The 21,495-nt window shown below is 32.9% G+C and overlaps 1 protein-coding gene across 4 annotated transcripts in view; it reads right to left on the reverse strand.

Moving 5' to 3' along the window:
• tay (tay bridge kinase) overlaps positions 1-21,061 on the reverse strand; it is a 100,095-nt gene extending 79,034 nt beyond the window's left edge. For 2 of the 4 annotated variants that reach the window (XM_075303256.1, XM_075303252.1), the window contains exons 1-4: positions 20,926-21,061; positions 11,425-13,947; positions 2,176-3,819; positions 1,358-2,101 (exon numbers count right to left, since the gene is read on the reverse strand). In XM_075303256.1, the coding sequence (XP_075159371.1) occupies positions 1,358-2,101; positions 2,176-3,819; positions 11,425-12,906 (3,870 nt within the window). In that variant the 5' untranslated portion in view covers positions 12,907-13,947; positions 20,926-21,061. Of the gene's footprint in view, positions 1-1,357; positions 2,102-2,175; positions 3,820-11,424; positions 13,948-20,737 lie in introns of all 4 variants that reach the window. The other 2 variants (XM_075303255.1, XM_075303254.1) reach the window with 2 other exon arrangements.
• Positions 21,062-21,495: the final 434 nt, after the last annotated feature.

A 21,495-nucleotide genomic window follows, 5' to 3' on the forward strand; every position in this document is an offset into this window, starting at 1 on the left:
AGAAATAAAATTTTAACAAAATTTTCAATAGAAATAAAATTTTGACAAAATTTTCTATAGAAATAAAACTTTATCAAAATTTTCTATAGAAATAAAATTTTAACAAAATTTTCTATAGAAATAAAATTTTGACAAAATTTTCTATAGAAATAAAATTTTGACAAAATTTTTATAGAAATAAAATATTACCAAAAATGTCTATAGAAATAAAATTTGGACAAAATTTTCTATAGAAATAAAATTTGGACAAAATTTTCTATAGGAATAAAATTTTAACAAATTTTTGTCAAAAAAATTGGACAAAAATTTCTATAGAAATAAAATTTTGACAAAATTTTCTATAGAAATAAAATTTTAACAAAATTTTCTATAGAAATAAAATTTTGACAAAATTTTCTATAGAAATAAAACTTTATCAAAATTTTCTATAGAAATAATATTTTAACAAAATTTTCTATAGAAATAAAATTTTGACAAAATTTTCTATAGAAATAAAATTTTGACAAAATTTTCTATAGAAATAAAATTTTGACAAAATTTTTATAGAAATAAAATTTTAACAAAAATGTCTATAGAAATAAAATTTGGACTAACTTTTCTATAGAAATAAAATTTGGACAAAATTTTCTATAGGAATAAAATTTTAACAAATTTTTGTCAAAAAAATTGGACAAAAATTTCTATAGAAATAAAATTTTGACAAAATTTTCTAGAGAAATAAAATTTTGAAAAAATGTTCTATATAATAAAATTTCTATAGAAATAAAATTTGAACAAAATTTTCTATAGAAATAAAATTTGAACAAAATTTTCTATAGAAATAAAATTTTAACAAAATTTTCTATAGGAATAAAATTTTAACAAAATTTTCTATAGAAATAAAATTTTGACAAAATTTTCTATAGAAATAAAATTTTGACAATATATTATATAGAAATAAAATTTTGACAAAATACTTTTTTTTTAGTTTTTTGGTAAAATATTCTCAAAATAGGTATTTTGGGTTCGTGTTTGTGGACCATCGTAAGATTAAAAGATGCCTTAAAATATTTGTACTGAGCGCCAGTACAACTACTTTAAACCAATACAAAGTGCCTGACAGACAGAATGCCAGAAAATGTTGGGCATTGGTCATTAAAAGAAAAACAGGAGATGAAATTCTTGACTTTCTATTTGTCAAAGATGTTTTCATTAATTAAGATCGCAAGTTAGACATTTGAAGGCGATAAGGCAATATCCCAGTTTTAATCATAAACAATAAACGGTTATTTTCAGTCACTTTGATACCACTAAATTCCTAAGAATTGGCCTAATATGCATGTATCATCATAATGATAGTCATTTCAATAAAATATACCTTTTCAATTGTCCCCTTGTCACTTACATCACTTAAACGATCTTTATGATCACCGCTGCTGCTGCTGCTATTATTACTGCCACCACCACCACCAACAGCATTGATATCCTTGTGGCCATGAATTTGCTGATGATGCTGCATTGCTTGATGGTGGTGAAGAGAATGATGGTGGTGATGAAGAGGATGTAGATGGGAAGGATGTGGAGGAAGTGATGGACCACCCATCAAAGATCCACCATGATGATGATGAAGAAGATGTAAATCTTTTTGATTTGCTAGACCCCCCATTGCACCGGGGGCTACGGTTGATGGTATTGATGTAGGCGCAGGACCACCCATTATTGGACCACCATGATGATGCGGATGATGCGCATGATGTAAATCCTTTTGATTTGTTAAGCCCATAGAACCGGGAGGTCCACCACCCATGCTCATGGGTCCACCATGATGATGATGAAGATGCATTTCCTTTTGATTGGTTAAACTTAAAACTCCAGGCACCACCGTGGATGGTTGTGATGATGGCGTTGATACCGAGGCAGACGAATTGGGTGGGAGTGGCTGTTGAGATGGAGTATTTGATTGTTGATGTGACGGAGACGGAGGCAAACCTCCAGGTCCAGGTCCACTAGCCATATTACTGCCCGGCGTTGAAGAGGGCGATGGTGTTGCCATATTTGTTATGAAATCCGTATTACTACTATTATTGTGCATCTTTTGATCCATTAAATGTGCGTTTGATTTCTAAACGTATAGGGGGGAATTATATTGAAAATTAGCATTATTAGTTATACAAAAGTATTCGCACTGATACTTACATTAAATGCTCCTGGTTGTGGCAGGCCACATCCTGCCAAAGAAGACATTGATTTAAAGGAAGGTGGCCCTAGACCAGGATGTGGATGTATACTATTTGATTTGAAATTATCACTTGAGCCCTGCGTTGTTAAAGGATTTAGGCCTGTCGAAGGTGTTGTTGTTGTTGTTGTTATTGTTGGTGTGGCATTCATAGTAGTTGGCATTGCCAAGGTCGTTGGATGATGCGGCGGCTGCTGTTGCTGCTGCTGGTGGTGCATATGTTGATGTTGTTGTTGCGAGGCAGGTAATCTATCTTTGCTATGGGAGGAGGCGGCGGCATTAGCATTTGGCGTTGTTGTTGGCCCACTTGCCATTATGGATTGTAGGAGAGGTGTTGTGCTACTGCTTGTATTCATGGCGACGGAGGATGGCGCTTGTGTTATAACATGCGGTGTTGTGGTGGAAACAACAGCCAGAGAATTTGTGCATTTTTCATTTGTGTTATTAGTGACTTTTGAAGTCGTCGTTAAAGGCGCCGTAACCATTGTTGTCGTGGTGTCCATTGGCGAAGGCGATGAGGAATTTGTAGCATTGGAATTTGTTGGTGTTGCACCACCAAATGATCCTACTAAATTCGTTGGACCAGTGATCGCCATCACCGCCATTGAAGAACCAGCACCAGTTGTATTGGCTGTGCCCATAACTGCTGCTGATGCATTTGTTGGTGTAGATGTCGCCGTCGTCGTCATTGATGTTGTCGCCGTCGCCATCATATTCCCATCACATGTATCCATCATAATACTGTTATCATTACCATTCTGCCCACTGGGTAGGCTACAATGCATTCCCGCCACCGCCGTCGCTGACATTGTCCCACTATTCATTGCCCCTATGCTGCTGCTGCTGCCGTCACCCACCGCACTAGGATCAATACTACCATTGTGTGTCGTGAAAGCCGATGATGATTGCTGTGGTTGGTGGCTATCCTTCCATGAGATTGCCGTGGTGTCCATAGGAATTGGAGGTGTGGGTGCTGCAGAGTTGCCGCCACCTGATGATTTCATTGTGGGCAGGGAATTTGAATCTGTGGCAGGATTTGATGGCGGTGGTGTTGATGTCATATTAACATCTGTGGTGACACTTAAATTGTTGCCACTACCACCACCAGTGCTATGGATAATGTTGTTGTTGGTGGAGGAGATATTGTTATTACCACTGCTACTATTGCCATTATTGTTGCTGTTGTTGTTGGTATTATTGCTATTAACCATCATCAGTGAATGGGTGTTGTTGTTGTTGTTCGAGATGGCATTGGCATTCATTGTGGTGGGTATACGAATACTGGTGTTATTATCCTTATGGTGATTACTATTACTGTTGTTGTTGTTGTTGTTATTATTATTATTATGATTCAGATTTAAGGAGCCCAAACCACTGACAACTCCTGCCGCAACAGCACCAAGGCCACCATTGCCATTATTACCAATGATATTTGCAGCACCTGTATTACCACTGCCACCACCACCGCCACTCCGTATGGGATGCGGTTGTCCTGTATCTATGATCTTTGGCATTTTTATTTCCTCAATGCTATATGTACATGTCAGCTCTTCCAGCGCTGACAAACGCTTCTCTTTACGTTTTTGACCCAATTTTATTGCAAACTGCAGGGAGTGTGGGGGAACCAAAAACAAATAGAAAAAAATTGTGTTATTAAATATTTGTTCAGTAATGAAATTAAGAGTGCTTTTATTTCCATTTTTGTTGTTGTTTAGATTAGATAAAATATATGATTTAATTTTTATTAGTAACTTAGTAAGTAATAAGTAGTACTTCTTTAGTAGCGTAAGCACTTTAAGCCACTATCAAAATACCGAGAGAAAGAGCGAGAAGTTGTTGGGATTTATTTTGGGAATTTTATTTTCGTATCATTGTTGATCGTCTTATCAATCATCACTGTCATTATATGACAAAAAAAGTTGCATTTTTATATCCCCCCACTCCAAATTTAGCACAAGTATGTGTTTAAGGTCCGAATAGAACACTATTGATTTTGAAAGAAAAACGATTTCGATTGGGGAAAAAATGTGCAACATTCTCGAAATTAATGGCCAAATATAAAGGACACTGTCAAAGATTTTGGATCCTGCCCACGGTTACCACTCGAGCCAAAAATAATCTACCAAAATTTGGTGAAAATTCTACCAAAAACCCATCAAAGAAAAAAATCTTCCATAGAAAATTTTGTCAAAATTTAATTTATATAGAAAATTTTTTAAAAATTTAATTTATATAGAAAAATTTGTCAAAATTTTATACCTATAGAAAATTTTGTCAAAATTTTATATCTATAAAAAATTTTGTCAAATTTTTATATCTATAAAAAATGTTGTCAAAATTTTATTTCTATAGAAAATTTTGTCAACATTTTATTGGTATAGAAAATTTTATCAAAATTTTATTTCTCTAGAAAATTTTGTCAAAATTTTATTTCTATAGAAAATTTTATCAAAATTTTATTTCTATAGAAAATTTTGTCAAAATTTTATTTCTATAGAAAATTTTGTCAAAATTTTATTTCTATAGAAAATTTCGTCAAAATTTTATTTCTATAGAAAATTTTGTCAAAATTTTATTTCTATAGAAAATTTTGTCAAAATTTTATTTCTATAGAAAATTTTGTCAAAATTTTATTTCTATAGAAAATTTTGTCAAAATTTTATTTCTATAGAAAATTTTGTCAACATTTTATTTCTATAGAAAATTTTGTCAACATTTTATTTCTATAGAAAATTTTGTCAAAATTTATTTCGATAGAAAATTTTGTCAAAATTTTATTTCTATAGAAAATTTTGTCAAAGTTTTATTTCTATAGAAAATTTTGTCAAAATTTTATTTCTATAGAAAATTTTGTCAACATTTTATTTCTATAGAAAATTCTGTTAACATTTTATTTCTATAGAAAATTTTGTCGAAATTTTATTTCTATAGAAAATTTTGTCAAAATTTATTTCGATAGAAAATTTTGTCAAAATTTTATTTCTATAGAAAATTTTGTCAAAGTTTTATTTCTATAGAAAATTTTGTGAAAATTATAAATTGTGTCAAAATTTTATTTCTATAAATAATTTTGTCAAAATTTTATTTCTATAGATAATTTTGTCAAAAATTTATTTCTATAGAAAATTTTGTCAAAATTTGATTTCTTTTTATATAGCACCATCAAATTTGAAGGACTATATTAAAATGTAGATCTACAAAGTGGTGCAGGGTATAATATAGTCGGCTTCACCCGACTTTAAACTCTCGTACTTGTTTCTGTTTTAGAGTCAAAAAATATCGCAAAACGAAAATTTTGTGATTTTCTGTTGTTGTTATATATTTTTTTATTTTTAATTATTCCAATTAAAAAAATAATTGGTACAATTAATTTTTGTTTCAATTAAACATTTGTTGAACCAATTAAATGTTTAATTAATTTTTTTCTTTAATGAATAAAAAACTTAAATTCGAAATTGTTTAGTAATATTTTTTCAGTGTATTTTCGAGTTTATCAGGAAATAAACATACTCCGAATGGGTGTTTGCATTCCTTTGACAGGTTGAAAATACGCGTCTACGGCTGCGAAGAAGCTGGGGAAAAGTCACCATGAGCTTAAGAGTTATAACGGCAACTTCTCCAAGCTGCTACAACAACAAGAATGTTTCAGTTTCAATTCAAGTTCGACTTTCCGGTTTTTTCTGTTAAATTCAATTTTCAAAAATATATAAGCGAAACTCCCTATGATGGACTGACTTGACAGATATATAATGAATGCCACATCATTCTGAGTCCATCCTCTTGCACCAATATGTCTGAAAGGCATATTTTTATGTAATCATATATTTTTTTCGGGTCAAGCACTAAATTTCATAAAATTAATCGTGATTTTCCAAAAGAACTTATCTACCTTCTATAATTCATTCGCATGATCCTCAATAGAAATTAATCGATTTTATTGGCAGCAATCTAATCATAATCGTAGGTGGATTTTTCTATGATAGCAAATCTTTTCAAAATTTTTTCGTTAAGCTCTTGTGTCATTCGTGTCGATTTTTCAGGATTGAATATGAAATGATATCTTATTATGTAGATGTACACCGAACACATGTTTTATACTTTTGAGTTGATGTGCCCATAAAAATATTACCACCCAAACTTAATTTTTCTTTTTGCATTTTACTCGTTACGAAATTCTAACAAAACTTCTGTACAAGTTCATTAAAAACGTAATTATGATATGATTAGAATAATTGACTTATAATGCTACGATGTTATATGTTCTAAGTATTTCTTCAGCAGGTTTTTGTTTTCGATGAATATAATTAAAGAATAGCCATGCCAGTAATATTCCCTAGACGGCACAATCCTCCTAGGTTACCTCAATCCCAACGAAAAATCGATTTTGAAAAGACGGCTAAGAAAATACCCACCAAACGTTCCCGAAAATTTGCACAAAATTAAGCAAAAAAAATTAATTTTATACAAAATCTTATTGGAAGTGTTCCAAAAGATATTAAAAGTGACCAAAACTAAACATTGAGTTTGGTTGGATGGTTATATGTATACAGGTATTTCAACTCAAAAGTACTATTCATGTACTCAGTTTTGCACCCTACTGTATATAGAACTGAGTTGCACTCATTGATCAAAGATAACATTTTTCTCCGGTATCCTTCATGGGCCACTTTACCAAATATTATCATTCTATGTCTTAAATTGTAAGAAAACAACCCATTTTCTTTGCACCTTTTCGGAATCTTTTCAACACGCTGATATTCTTCTTTTGCAAAACAAAAGGCAAAGTCATGACGACACGAATAGAAATCGATAAACATCAATCATCTGTTTTGTTAAATTTTAAATTCAATCGACCACACAAATCCCGACAAATTTGAGCTAACCACAATAAACATGATTTGCATATGAGATTTCGCCTGCGGTCGGTATAATTTAATGGACCAATAAAATAAATAAAAACAAACACAACAAAAACAAAAAGTAAATGTTGATAATTTTATTGAAAAAGGAAGCATTAAAAAAAGGCAATTTGTGTAACGCCAGAATCCAAGTGATTTTGTGTGTTTTCCGCCTGTTTCAATAATTAGGGTAGTATTTGATAAACTGCTTCTTAAGAAATTACATACAGATAGATAGACATACAGATAGAATTAAAACAAAACACTTTAAGTTTATCCAAGGAATAGTTATATTAAACAAGTAAGAAAAGTCTAAAGTCGGGCGGAGCCGAGCTACATCTAAATCTGAACCGATTTCAATCAAATTTACCAAGCATTGGTAGAATGTCAATTCTACTCTCTGAGCAAAATTGCACGAAAATCGTTGATAAACTTTGGTCTCTGTGGTCATATGAGTCTAAATCGGAAAGATATATACACAGAAAAAAATATCACCAAAATACTCCCAATTAAAAAGTTGATTGAAGTTGAAAACTTTTTCAATTAAAAAAATTAATTGATACTATTATCCTTTTAATCAAACTAGAAACATTAAGTCAATTAAGTTTATGATTGAGAGTTTTTAAATTTTCAATTAATAATATAATTAACTTTTTAATCAAACTCGGAAGAGTATGACAGTTAAAAAATTATAGATGTATTTTTTTTTAATTCTTAAAATTTAAAATTTTTTTGAAACTATGAATCTTGGAATCAAACTAAAAAGGGTTAAAAATATAGAAAGTGATTGAAATATAGTATAGCGATTAAAAATAGTTTCGTTTTTAATTGAAAAATTAATTGAATTTTGCAAGCCAACGTCAATTAAAAATTTAATTGAATCAATTAAAAAATTAATTGAAGTTTGCTAATGAAATCAATTAATTTTTTAATCAAGTATTTTTTTGGATGCTCAATTAAAATTGTGATTGATGCTATCATTTTCATGATTGAAGACATTTCAATTAAAAAATTAATTGTATCAATTAATTTTGTGATTGAATCTAATAAAAAAATTTTTGTGTGTATGGGAGCTATATCTAAATCTGAACCGATTTGGCTAATATTTTGCAAGCTTTTCGAGGCTCATAAAATATTCGGATGTACGGAATTTGAAGAACATCGGTTGATAAACACGCCAATTATGACCAGATCGAGGGTAAATATATATGGCAGCGATTGTCTCTGTCCCAAATTTGAGAACGATCGGACTTACTGCCTGTTCGTGGAATTTTCCTTCGCCTCGTGACGAATGATTCGTCAAAAATCACATATTGATATCTCGAAATCCAGTGTCTGTGAAATCTCAATTGTTTCGTTGTTCGATAGTAAATCATAAATAATGAGTTCATTACAAAATTCAGGATTTTCTAGAAAATATATCTAAAGTTATTTTAGTCTCAATTTAGACGAACGATTCGTCTCGAGTCGATTTTGTGTTTCATGAACAGGCAGTTAAACTGCGACCTGTACTTTGCACACAAAAATACATGAACAGACGAGGACGGATGGACAGACAAACGGATATAGCTAAATCGACTCAGAATTCAATTCTAAGACGATCGGTATACTAAACGATGGTGGTAGATAAATATGAAGGTGAACCATCATCATCATTTCTGTATTTATGGGATATATTTTCAAAATCAGTGATGAACACATTTAGGCCCGATTGAAGAAAATAATCGTGACGGTTCAGCGTTTAAAACTAGAAGTGTCCATATGTAATAGGTACTTTCAGTTAATGTGGTATTACAATGGACTGAATAGTCTAAGTGAGCCTGAAACTTAATCGGGCTGTCTGAACCGAGCTGAGTAATATTATAAATTAGCAAATAAAATGCTGTGTACCATTTCTAGGAGCCACCGTGGTGCAATGGTTAGCATGCCCGCCTTGCATACACAAGGTCGTGGGTTCGATTCCTGCTACGACCGAACACCAAAAAGTTTTTCAGCGGTGGATTATCCCCCTCAGTTATGCTGGTGACATTTCTGAGGGTTTCAAAGCTTCTCTAAGTGGTTTCACTGGAATGTGGAACGCCGTTCGGACTCGGCTATAAAAGGGAGGTCCCTTGTCATTGAGGTTAACATGGAATCGGGCAGCACTCAGTGATAAGAGAGAAGTTCACCACTGTGGTATCACAATGGACTGAATAGTCTAAGTGAGCCTGATACATCGGGCTGCCACATAACCTAACCTAACCTAACCTAATATTTTAAAATAAGCATATAAAATGCTGTGTACCATTTCTAGTCAAATGCTTCCAATTTATGGAAATTCCAAGTCCCCAACTAAAAATTTCCTCCCTATTTAAGAAAAAACTATACCGAATTTGGGGAAAATTCCCAATACTGACAACACTGGACCAAAAGCCTATTATCGATATCGATCATAAGTAAAGGTCGATTTGTGCAAAATTCTATCAATCGGTTTTAGAAAGCATTTTTATCGATCATAAAAAAATTGATTTTTATCAAATTTGAAAACCATGAAAATTTTTTATCCAAAATTGAATCTTAAATCTTTTTTATTATTATTGTCTTTCAAGTTGATCGATCAGCTGATTCATAAAATTTTCTTTCATAATCTACAACATAATTTGATGAGAGGATTCATCTTTTAGGCTTAAATCTATTTTAGTTAAAGTGGTCCGATTGGTCCAATTTTTGGCCAGCGTGTAGACTTTTCGATTCTAAGCACAAAATGTTATATACCACTTTTTGGCGTAAAGACCTATTTTCGGAGTTACGGGCCCCTAAAGTTTTCATTATCACGTATATTGGATTTAGTATTCATCGCACATAATCATCCCAAAAGTAAAATATTTCGAATAACATGGACCCGGAGAGGTCCTGGGTTCGTGTTAGCCCACTTTGGACTCTGTCCGTAGGAGAAAGTCCAAACCCCGGCCGAAGGCCGTCTACCTATCCCCTTTGGGTTTGTGTTAGCCCACTTTGGACCCTGTCCAAATGAGAAAGCCTCAAACCCCGGCCGAAGGCCGGCCACCTATACCCAATTTTTAAGGGTCGAAAACTACGCTCTTCCGACAAAATTTTTACTTCATATTTTCTGCTTAAAATGTACTATTTTTACCAAATACGAAAAAACGGAATTTTATCGATTTCATGAAAAATTGCTGTCAGAAAACAAAAATATAAAGGAATATACCGATTTTCAGATGTCGATATCTCGAAAACTAAGCTTTTCATTAAAATTTTTTATTGTACATTTTCGATTTAAAATCCCTTCTCCTACACTCAAAAAAAAATTGTTTATTTTTAACAACTTATGCTAAAGTAGATTTGTGTTCCATCTTTTATTTTGCCCAAAGTGTCTTCCTTTTGCAATTATATACGGAGAAATTTTTCTTGAAGCTCTTTACTGCTTAATGGGCCCAATTTTATTTAGCCCAGAAAGCCATCCGTTTGCAATTCTATTCGGAGAAATTTTTCTTGAAGCTCTTTACTGTTCAATGGGTTCAATTTTTGCAACTGACATTCACTTAGCTTAGACGATTTTTCATTTTGGAAAATAACTTTTTTTATTTTTCGATTTTTAATTTTGGCACAAAATAAATTGTCAATCGTTTTTCTATTTCTACAAATGTCGAACAATCGAATACGTTGTATGCTAAAATCGAATATTATGCTGCAATATCGAAAAATCTAAACTTTGTTTATTTTTGAACTGTATTAAGCAATTTAAATTCTATATAAAATTCGATGTCGACCAAAAACGACTTCCAATAATGCTCAAATTATAATGGATAAATCGACTTCAGTTGATTCAATTCGAATGCGTTGTTGCGTTAAAACAATTTCTAATAGGATATTTTAAAAGTCGGTCTAATTTTCCTTTTCGACTATCCTATTCCTACGTTTTTGAGTCGAAAAATATTTCTGTTTGATAAATTTCTGAATTAAAAATCAATACAGTAACGCACAAATGAGATCCAAGGTGTATGTGTGTGAGAGCGAATATTTGCAAAAGAAAAGAAGTTTCTTGACATTTCTTCTCTCTCTTGGGCAGAGAACAAAGTTGTCTCTTAAGAACTAAATGCTCTTTGTGTAATGATATCACACGAAGAGTAATCAATGTTGATATTGATTTAAATTCATTCTTGTAAATAGATTAAATAAATTATTTTAAAATGACAGTCTACAGCTCTGAGCATATGTATGACCTCTAATAAGATCAAACTCTCCAGGTTTCATAGAAATACCCCCACCATAGTATAAATTAATTTCATATAAAATTTGCAAAATACCCACCTCTAAATCCTCATAGGTTTTAAATTCCAATATTGCAAAACCATCAATGATTTCCTCCTCCAATACCGGAGATCGGGGCAATTTTCGACGAACAGGTGGCGGGGGTCGTGGTATTGGCTTATCACGTGGCAGTAATAGGGTCGATGACGATGATGTCGATAGTAAATCTTCATCTAGTGATTCGCCCTCACTGTCACTGGGACTGGCCATAATGCCCGAATGACAATCCGGCGAATGGGGAGGATTCAATAGCAATGATGCAATACTGTCTGTGGGTGGTAGTAGAGCATTATTATTGGCGCTACTACTGGAACTTGTTGTAAAAATGCCACTAGAATTGTTACTATCTTCGCCCATACTATTGGCACTACTGGCATGATAAAGATGTTGATTATTATTGCTGCCCGTTGTAGCCGAGGTGGCCGATGTTGTGGACGTTGGTGTGGAATTGGTGGATGCCACCCCCGACGATGCTGACGATGATGATGATGAGGAAGATGTTAAGGATGTAGCACCACCACCACTGGTAGTCATTCCGCCGCCACCAACACCACTACCATTGTTGTTGTTGTTGTTGCTCACATTGGCATTTGTGACATTAGGAAACTGTAACGGCGTGGAGGAATTGTTTACATTATTGTTGCTAATGTTGACATTATTGGCGGCAGTAGATGCTCCGGCAGCAGGGCTGTTCGATGCTGTATTATTCGCACTGCGATTATCACGTTCAGCCTGTAGACGTAGGGCTCTCTCACGTCGTCTCTTCTGTTGCCTTTGCTGTTTTGTATTTAGGGAAGAATTGGAGTTGGAATTGCTGCTTAAATTGCCATTGTTGGTATTGGAAGAATATCCGTTAGTGGCGGCCGAGTTGGCCACAGCTGCCGCGGCAGCTGCTGCTGCAGCGACTATTGAAAGTTCGGTATCCGAATCAAAGTCGCTATTACTAGGTCCCACGGAGCCACCCAACACAGATGTCCCAACTGGTACAGATGTTGAAATGTTATTGTTAACAAAAAAGCTGCCTGATGTTGTATTAACTCCGGGACCATTACTGCCGCCACTACCCGCTATCACCGCTGCTAAACCTCCACCACTAGCGCTTGACAGATTAGATGTGGTGATATTTGCTATATTACCCCCAGGACCCCCTAGGAGGGCACCCATGCCATTGTTATTGCTGTTGGGGTTCATAGCATTTTGTGCTGCCGCTAACTGACCAGTGGGAGGAGGCAAGTGGAGTTGCTGATCACCACCTACTCCGGATGCTGTACCAATGGTCATTTGACCGGCAAGACCTGAAGCCGGACCTCCACTACTTCCTACTCCTCCCCCGACGATTCCACCGCTTCCAGTTGTAGCATTTATGGAACCGCCACCTACATTTTGTTGTTGGGCACCCACAATTAGACCATGGGAATTCGGTGGCAAATGATTGGACCCAGGCGGCGGCTTTTGATCTTGTGCACTACTGCTACTGTCCATAACGGGATGGATGATGTGCAAGAGGAAGATCTAAAGTAATTTATTGCTTTTGAAGCAGGACAACATGATAGGTCATTAGTTGGAGACCCAGTTTTACTTAATAACTTAAAAATGGTAGACACCACCACACACACAGGACAGACAAGCAAACAGGAGGCAAGCTGGCAGGCAATAGGCCAACTGGGAAACGGATGGTAATCAACGACTTAGCTCCTCAAAATCCCCAATGCACCACAAAACAGAGTATTGAGAGGTTGGAGGGAGGCACACAAAAAATCAAAATGCAACTAGGCAAAAGATGAATGTGAAGGAAGCAGCAGACAATCTCAAGTAGACAACGACAACTTTTTGATGACTTTTCCTTGTGTCGTGTGTCTATGTTGTCGTATTTCTCAAATGCCTCCTTTGGTGAGTTTTATTCCTTTTCATCAGCAGACAACAGACTTGCTTGGCATACGTTTACCGAGGGGCTTGATGACTTGCTGGCCTGATTGGTGGGCAGGAAGGACTATGATGGAGACGCCAAGGAAGAACTCCACTTGAGAATACGGCAACAAAAAAAAATCGATGGATGTTCCTGTCGTGCCGGATTCGTTGTCGTCGTCGTGGTCGTCCTCGTTGTTAGTTGTGTGTGTTTTTGGAGCTTTGTTGTTGTTGTCGCTAGTTCTGTGCCCTTTGTTGTAACACAAAAAAATTGCTGCTGTTGTTGTTGTAATAGTAGTAGATATTGCCACTGAATGTTTAAAGGGGGGCCGTGTTATGCCTATGACGATGACGTTGTGATTAAAGTATCCCAATAATCTTCTTGTTGAATTTCACTAGTGGCAGCTGCCTTGGTGTTTCCGAGGAATCTATGAGCATGCACAGACAATTTCACAAAAAAAAAAAAAAACAAAATCTTCCACAAAATTTGCAAATGTTATTTTCTTCTCCGACCGAAAATCAATTGATTTTGTATCCACACTTCTTTTTGTCAAATTTCAACTTTTCATTTTCATCTAATCTTAATCACTTTTTGTTGTGTATGTATGTATTTTTTTACTAATTAAAAGAAATGAATAAAAAACACTCAATTAATATTAATTTTTTTATGCTGAATTGCTATGCCTCTTCACAAGAGGATTCTTCTTGATGTTTTTTTCACTTTTTCTTTTGTCACTTGACAGAAATTTTTACAACAGCGAGAGTAGAGAAAAATATTTTTTTTTATTTTTTTCTTGTATCACTACACTCCTCATTGCACACTTTTTCACTATTTTCCATATCGAATATTTTTTTAATAATTTTTTACATGTCGTTTCTTTTATTTTTTCTTTTCCGTTTATTTTTCGTTTTTAGTTTTTTTTTTTTGCATTTCTCTTTTTTATTATTGACATAACAGTTAAGCTATATTTTGTTTGCTTGCCTACTTTACACTAGTTGTCTCTTTTCGATAACAGCCCGATGCGCTGGGACTAGTAATCGATACAGTTTTTCTATTTTTTTTTGTTATTCTCTTTTGTCTCTTTCATGTGTGTTTTGTTGCGAGAGCCTCTTAGTGTGAGTGTGTGTGCGAGTTGATGTTGTATACTACACTCTATTCTATTCATAATAGGAACATAGGAAATATACAAAAACATCAAAAAGCCCGGTGTCAGAGTTGCCATCCCATATGTAGTACATTGGATTGGAAGAGGAAGAATACGTTTTAAACCAATGTGATATGTATGCCAAACGAAGAAGAAGGAAAGGCAATTTGCTTTGCTTGTTAAATGATTTAGAAATGTGTGTGTGGTTTTTGTTTGTTATATTGCATGTGTTATCTTTGTTGTTTTTTGTTGTTGTCGCTCAATGTATTGTTATTTTGTTGTTGTAATTAAAATAATAAATTCCCAATTGGGATATAGGTGTGTGTATGTGCGTGCGTTGCGATATTTTTGCATTTTGTTTTTTTATTTTATTTCTCTGCTCTATTATAATTGATAGTGCCGATGACCTTGATGAATTTTATTTATTTGATTTTAATTAAATTAGATTAGAGAATTTGACAAAAATTCACATTACGAAGCGTATTGCCGGCTTAAAAAATAAACTATAATGGTTACCATAAATTGTCCAAAAAGAATATCATGCGTTAACTATACTATATTTCTAATAAATATGAATTTATTCTAACTTTAAGGTGGGTACTAAGTTCGAGTTTAGCCGCTAAAATCCATAATAAATCAGTAAAAAAATGTATAAAATTATACTTCTTTGTTGCAAATAACTTGATGGGGAATTGCCCAAAGCAATTTTTCATAAAGTTTTTATTCTTTAAAATGGATTATTAAAGAAAAGTAATCATCACAATCAAACCAGCAAAAAATTTTTAGCTAATGTTGGATATACCGGTATTCAGATATTTCAAAAAATGTTCAATCCCAGATTCGGCCGAAAACTAAAAAAACTTAACGCTACCCAGTTATGCCAGCGAAATTCATACCAAAAGTTCAGCGCGATATAAAACTTTCTTCGATTACATTCACCTTTATGGACGAAGAAGATTGAAGAACATATTCAATTGATCTATTGAGAAGAAAACACCAGATACAAATCAATACACGCGTTTTCCGTTCGGAAGAATGAATTTATCCATAGATAACTCAATTTGGGCCCTATATGCTGACTTCTAATGGAGAAAACACATGTTCGATATCGGGCTAACATGGAAAGTGTGTTAACCAAATTTGCCCAGCTACATTAGGTTCGAAATCTACTAAAAGTGGATTTGAAATTCCTTTTTTAAAATTGATATCTGGGTAAAGTGAATTTTGGAAATGTAATGTGAATGAGGTATAAGACTTCTTCATACCTAAAGGTGGGTATTAAGTTCGAGTTTAGCCGCTAAAATAGTAATTTTTTTCATGATTACTTTTCTTTAATAATCCATTTTAAGGAATGCAAACTTTGCAAAAATTTGCTTTGGGCTATTCCCCATCAAGTTATAATAAAATTTGCAACAGATATATATAATTTTATGCATTTTTTACTGATTTAGTTTTCAGTTTAACGGCTAAGCTCGAACTTAGTACTCACCTTAATGGGCAATACATGGATCGAGTAGCAAATATCTCGTGAATTATTATCTAACCTAAAACTTCGGCTAAAAGACTCTGAAATACGCCACTAAATATTTGGACTATACTTTAACTAACTACACACAAAAAAATTTTTTTCTGATTCAATCACGAAATTAATTGATCCAATTAATTTTTAATTGAAATGTCTTCAATCACAGAAATGATAGTATCAATCACAGTTTTAATTGGGCAAATTTCAATTAATTTTTTAATTGATTCAAGTAAAAATTTAATTGATGTTGATTGCAAATCTCAATTAATTTATTAATTAAAAAACTATTTTTAATTACTTTCTGAATTGGCTTAGAGTTTTTATTTGGATTAACAAATGATTGTTTGAAATACATATTTAATTAAAAATTAAAAAAAATCAGCACTTTTTTAAACTGAATTAGTCTTCCGAATTTGATTAAAAAGTTAATTGTATCAATTAATTTTTTAATTAAAAATTTTAAAATGTTCAATCATTGACTTAATTAACTTAATGTTTCTATCATGATTAAACAGTTAATTGTATCAATTAATTTATAAATTGAAAAAATTTTCAACTTCAATTAACTTTTTAATTGGAAATATTTTGGTGATATTTTTTTCTGTGTAACTACACACAAAAATTTTTTTTCTGATTCAATCACGAAATTAATTGATCCAATTAATTTGAAATTGAAATGTCTTCAATCACAGAAATGATAGTATCAATTAAAAAATTAATTGAAGGTCAATTAAACAGTTAATTGATCCAATTAAAAAATTAATTGATACTATTATTTTTGTGATTGATTTTTGTTTCAATTAAAAAAATTGTTGAATCAATTAATTTTTCAATTGAATATTTTTTAAAACTCAATTAAAATTTTAATTGGAAAATTTTTTGTGAAATTTTTTTGTGTGTATAGTTAACTGGTAAATCAACAAATGCTCAATGAAGGTCCCCGTTATTTCGCAAAAAATATGTTGACCTGGTGTTACACTACTTTTTCCCTCATTGTATTTTTGCTCCAAAGTTATTGCTAGTTCATAATATTGTGAGGGATACAGGATCCAAAATCTATGACAGGGTCTTTCATATTTGTCAATCAATTTTTTCCCAATTGAAATCGCCATTAGACTAATCAATGAAAATCCACAGTGGTGAACTACTCCCTTGTCACAGAGTTCTGCCTGATTCCATGTTCAATGCTCAATGTCAAGCTATACATGGAATCGTTAAGCACTGGGAATAAGGTTGGTAACAAGAACCGGTGTATCGATGTGTACAACCGACCTATAAATATTCCAACTAATAAAGGGAAATCACTCAAGAAATAGTTTTAAAGATTGCAATGTTTTTTTTGTATTCTAAAGATATAGTATAAGACTCCGGAGTACGCTGTTAATTAACGATTGTGTATGTAAGTTGTAGAATATAAACAAAATCTAATAACCTTCTTATGAAAAGTCAACAGAAAGAAGATAAATGGCGAATATAACATAATGCATCCCGAATGTAATCGAAAAAAAGTTTTATCCTGCGCGGAACTTTTGGTATGAATTTCGCTGGCATAACTGGGTAGCGTTAAGTTTTTTTTTTCCTTTAGGTTTAAACATCACATTTCTTTGTTTTTATTTTCATAATTTTCATATATATTTCGTTTTATTATAGTATTTTTCACTTAATGTTTTTAAAATATGTATTAGTTAGTTTAATCATTTCAAGCAAATACCTGTAATCATTTGTATTATCTATCAACATATAGTCCGCATGGGCTCGGTTTGATTAAATAAAGATGAATATGAATATGAATCTGGGATTGAAAATTTTTCGAAATATCTGAATACCGGTATATCCCACATTAGCTAAAAATTTATGCTGGTTTGACTGTGATGACGAGTTCTTTTCGAATTTCTGTGTGACAGTACCGTAACTGTCCGTAACATTCCGGCTATATTAAGAAGCTTTTAGTGGGAAAATGCGCTGCGGATTTTTTTTCTTTTTTGATCTTGAAAGGCCCAAATAAACGTTTTATTTTAAAGGTATTGTTAACTTATAATATTGTTTTGGGATACTTAATCCCAAATCTCTGACAATTTTGAAAATGTTGGACTTTTTATTAGAATCGTACTTTTTGCCAATTCTTTGATGTTTATGTGAAAAGTCGGCTAACATTTACAGCCTGTTTCAGTATGTCGATCGACTGAAATGGAAACAAACAGCTGAATTTATAACCAAAAATCAGCTGTTTTTATGCATTTTGCTCGATCGATAGAGCTTGTTCGGCATACAGAAACAGGCTGTTAAACTCAAAACCGACATTAAAATTCCTTGGTGGGGAAGATGTTATCACCTACATATCATGCTGACCGTGAGTCCATATTGGATAGGATTATTGTTTTAAAATAGTGTTGTAACACTTTGGCGATACTGATTTTGTGAATAAGTCATGGTTTGAGATTCGGAATTTTGGTAAACGAGAGGAAAGTCATATTTTTTTTTATTTTATTTAAAAATGTTTGATCAAAATTTAGTCCATGGTAAATTTCTACTTAAATGGCTTTGAAAATGGTGTGATATCCAACATTTATTTAGCCACTATATTTAAGAGGACATATGATTTTGAACAAAAAATTACATATGAATTTCACATAATCCCCTTGCGGTATGGTTAATCTGGGTAAATATTTGACACAAATAAAAGCTTTGTCATTTTCATATCATATTACATATACATCAATATTTTCCAAAAATGTTGAAAACAGATATTTGGAAAATTCGCATGGAAAAAAGTTTGACATATCCTAAAACTTTTATCGAAGAAAAAAAAAACACATATATTTACCAACAAGTAAATATGGATATGGCAACTACAAAACTTTTGCACTTGATTACATTACGTTATTGTCGATTGATTTATGGATGTAAAGGGCACCTAAGATATTTTAAGGAGGTACCTTACATTTCTATATAAAAATAACTCATCATTTTGGCCTCCACTTTTATAGAAATGCTCTCAGAAATAAAAATTACTTTAAGAGATCGCATTTCTTCGCAAATCGCAGTACATTCATAAATACATACATGGGAAATCATTTACATTTGTGCCAATTAAGGGGAAAACATTTCATGACAAAAAAGAAAAACAAAATGCAGAAAAGCGCAATGCAAAAAAAAAACAACTTAATGAAAAATCTAAAATTTACGATCATAAATAATAATTGGATGGCGCAGAGTAGAAATGAAAAGAAAAAAATCATACACTCAGCAGAAAACCCGCGCGACGAAGACGACGAACAACCCACCGTCTGTCTCTCTGTCTGCTCGTTGGACCAACAAACATCGGACTCACGATCCCCCAAACACAAAAACAAAAACAACAAAAGCTATGAGAAAAAAAAAACTGGAGAAGATACATACGAAAAAATAAACAATACACAACAGAAGAAGAACGTGTATGCATGTGGTTATGTGTATGTGTGTAGATGGATGGATGGATGGATGGTTGGTCGGTCGATTGGTATGTTTTCGTGGGGCGGTGGTGAGGGAGAGCAGCTATAGAAGATGAAGACGGACGAAGAAGAAAAACATTGCAAGTTTATTAACCGCAAAGCCAATGAAACACAACAACAACAAATACATCACACATTGAGAGGAAAAAAAAAACAATAGCACCATAAACGACGACACCATAGCCACAATAAAAAGAACAAAATAAAAGCAAATACAACTATCGTACGAAATAATATATGGGTAATTTGTATTTCAAGATTTATTTCTTGATATTCGTAGAATTTTTGCACTTTACAGATTTCAACTTTTCGCAGGATTTTACTTCTACTTTTTTTTTAATATATGTACATATTATTTTAAAATTTTTATTAATGACACTGATTTTTTGTTGTTGTTGATTTTTTTTAGTAACTCAATGGGGGAAGGAATACGTTATAAAGCATGTTTTAATCCGTATGTAGTAAATGTATGCGCCATCTATATTTTTGTTGATTGTATGGGAAAAACGTAACTTTTTTTGTACAACAAAAACATTATGAACACTGAACATCCATATACACTGTTATCCACTAGTGCACAGCAGCAAATATATCTCAAAAGAAAATACAACGATTGGGGAAAAAGGACGTGTTCCTTGATTCCTTTTTCCCACACAAAAACTGACATACACATATATAGAGAACACACACTGTTATACCATTTCATTTCCCATCAACCTTTTGCAAAATTATGCCAAAGCCGTAAGCCGTAGTCGCGTACACTATAAACACTCGCTCAATCGCATATATCCGAATCGTTGTTCACACACACACACACAAACACGGACGTCTATGCATACTCGCATCCACAGACTCGGCACGCACATATAATATTTGTTGTGTACTCTTCTTCTCTAGACGACGAAGAAGAAAAATAAAAGAAACTTAGAATAGAAACCACAAGAGCGAAAAAAGGCAATGATGAGAGGAGTGTGGAGAGTTGCTAGCGCAGAAGTAAAATTGTTGATGTAAATGTATTAATATATTTTTTTGATGTTTTTTTTTTATTGAAAAGTTATGTATTGGAGAGATGGTTTTGAGTTTTTTTCCTCGAAACATGAGACACTTTTCTGACGTGCTATATACTGCATTTTTGCCACAAGATTTTTTTGACGAATTTCTGTATTTATTTTTAATTACATTTCACACACATTTAATTTTTAAGTTAGTTTCGTTAGAAATGAATTTTTTGTGTGTGTATTTCTTACATCGTCGTTACATTTACTATTTCATTCGCCCATCACTCGGCATGTGTAGTTCTATCTCTGTCTCACGTATCTGTTTTCGTATACGCTGAATGTTTTTTCTCCCGCTGTGAGGAGTTGAAAAATTTCCCGAGTTTTTCTTTATTAAAAATTGTGTTAATTTACTGAAGATTTTCACATAAATTCCATACTTTTACGATTGTGCGTTAATTGTTTTGCATGCTGAAGCGAAACACGATAATTTTTATTAACTATTTTGCACTTATTTCTTGTTTTTTTCTTAACCGAAACATACGCCCGACGAAAACGAACGCTATACGATTGTTCGATTGTGAATTGTACTCTTTGTTCCGAAGCGTTTGACACTTGACAATTTGCGGCTTATTGTGATTAATCAATCAAATCACAATAAATGTGTATGTCGCATATGGTGGGTTTAGATTGTATGACTTGTTTTACGGATTTACTTTCTCTGCCTCATGCGCAGAGAATGAAGCCGCCGAGTCGCACCGCCGATTTTAGCCGTCGCCGACCCGTTTTTAGCAGTCGACGACGCCGCCGAATATGTCGACTCATCTCGCCTCAAATTTAACCGCCAATTAATCTAAAATATTGATTTATATCAGAAAAATTTAATAATATTTGTTATAGTTTTTGCCAAAATTTTGAACTTTCCACTTTCAATCAATTAGTATCAAGTTGCTATAATAGTTTTACAAAAATTTTGCTGTAAGATTGGTTTGATTGTAAGATTGGTTGTA

This window comes from Haematobia irritans, chromosome 3 (genome assembly GCF_050003625.1).
Source record: "Haematobia irritans isolate KBUSLIRL chromosome 3, ASM5000362v1, whole genome shotgun sequence".
NCBI lineage: Eukaryota > Metazoa > Arthropoda > Insecta > Diptera > Muscidae > Haematobia > Haematobia irritans.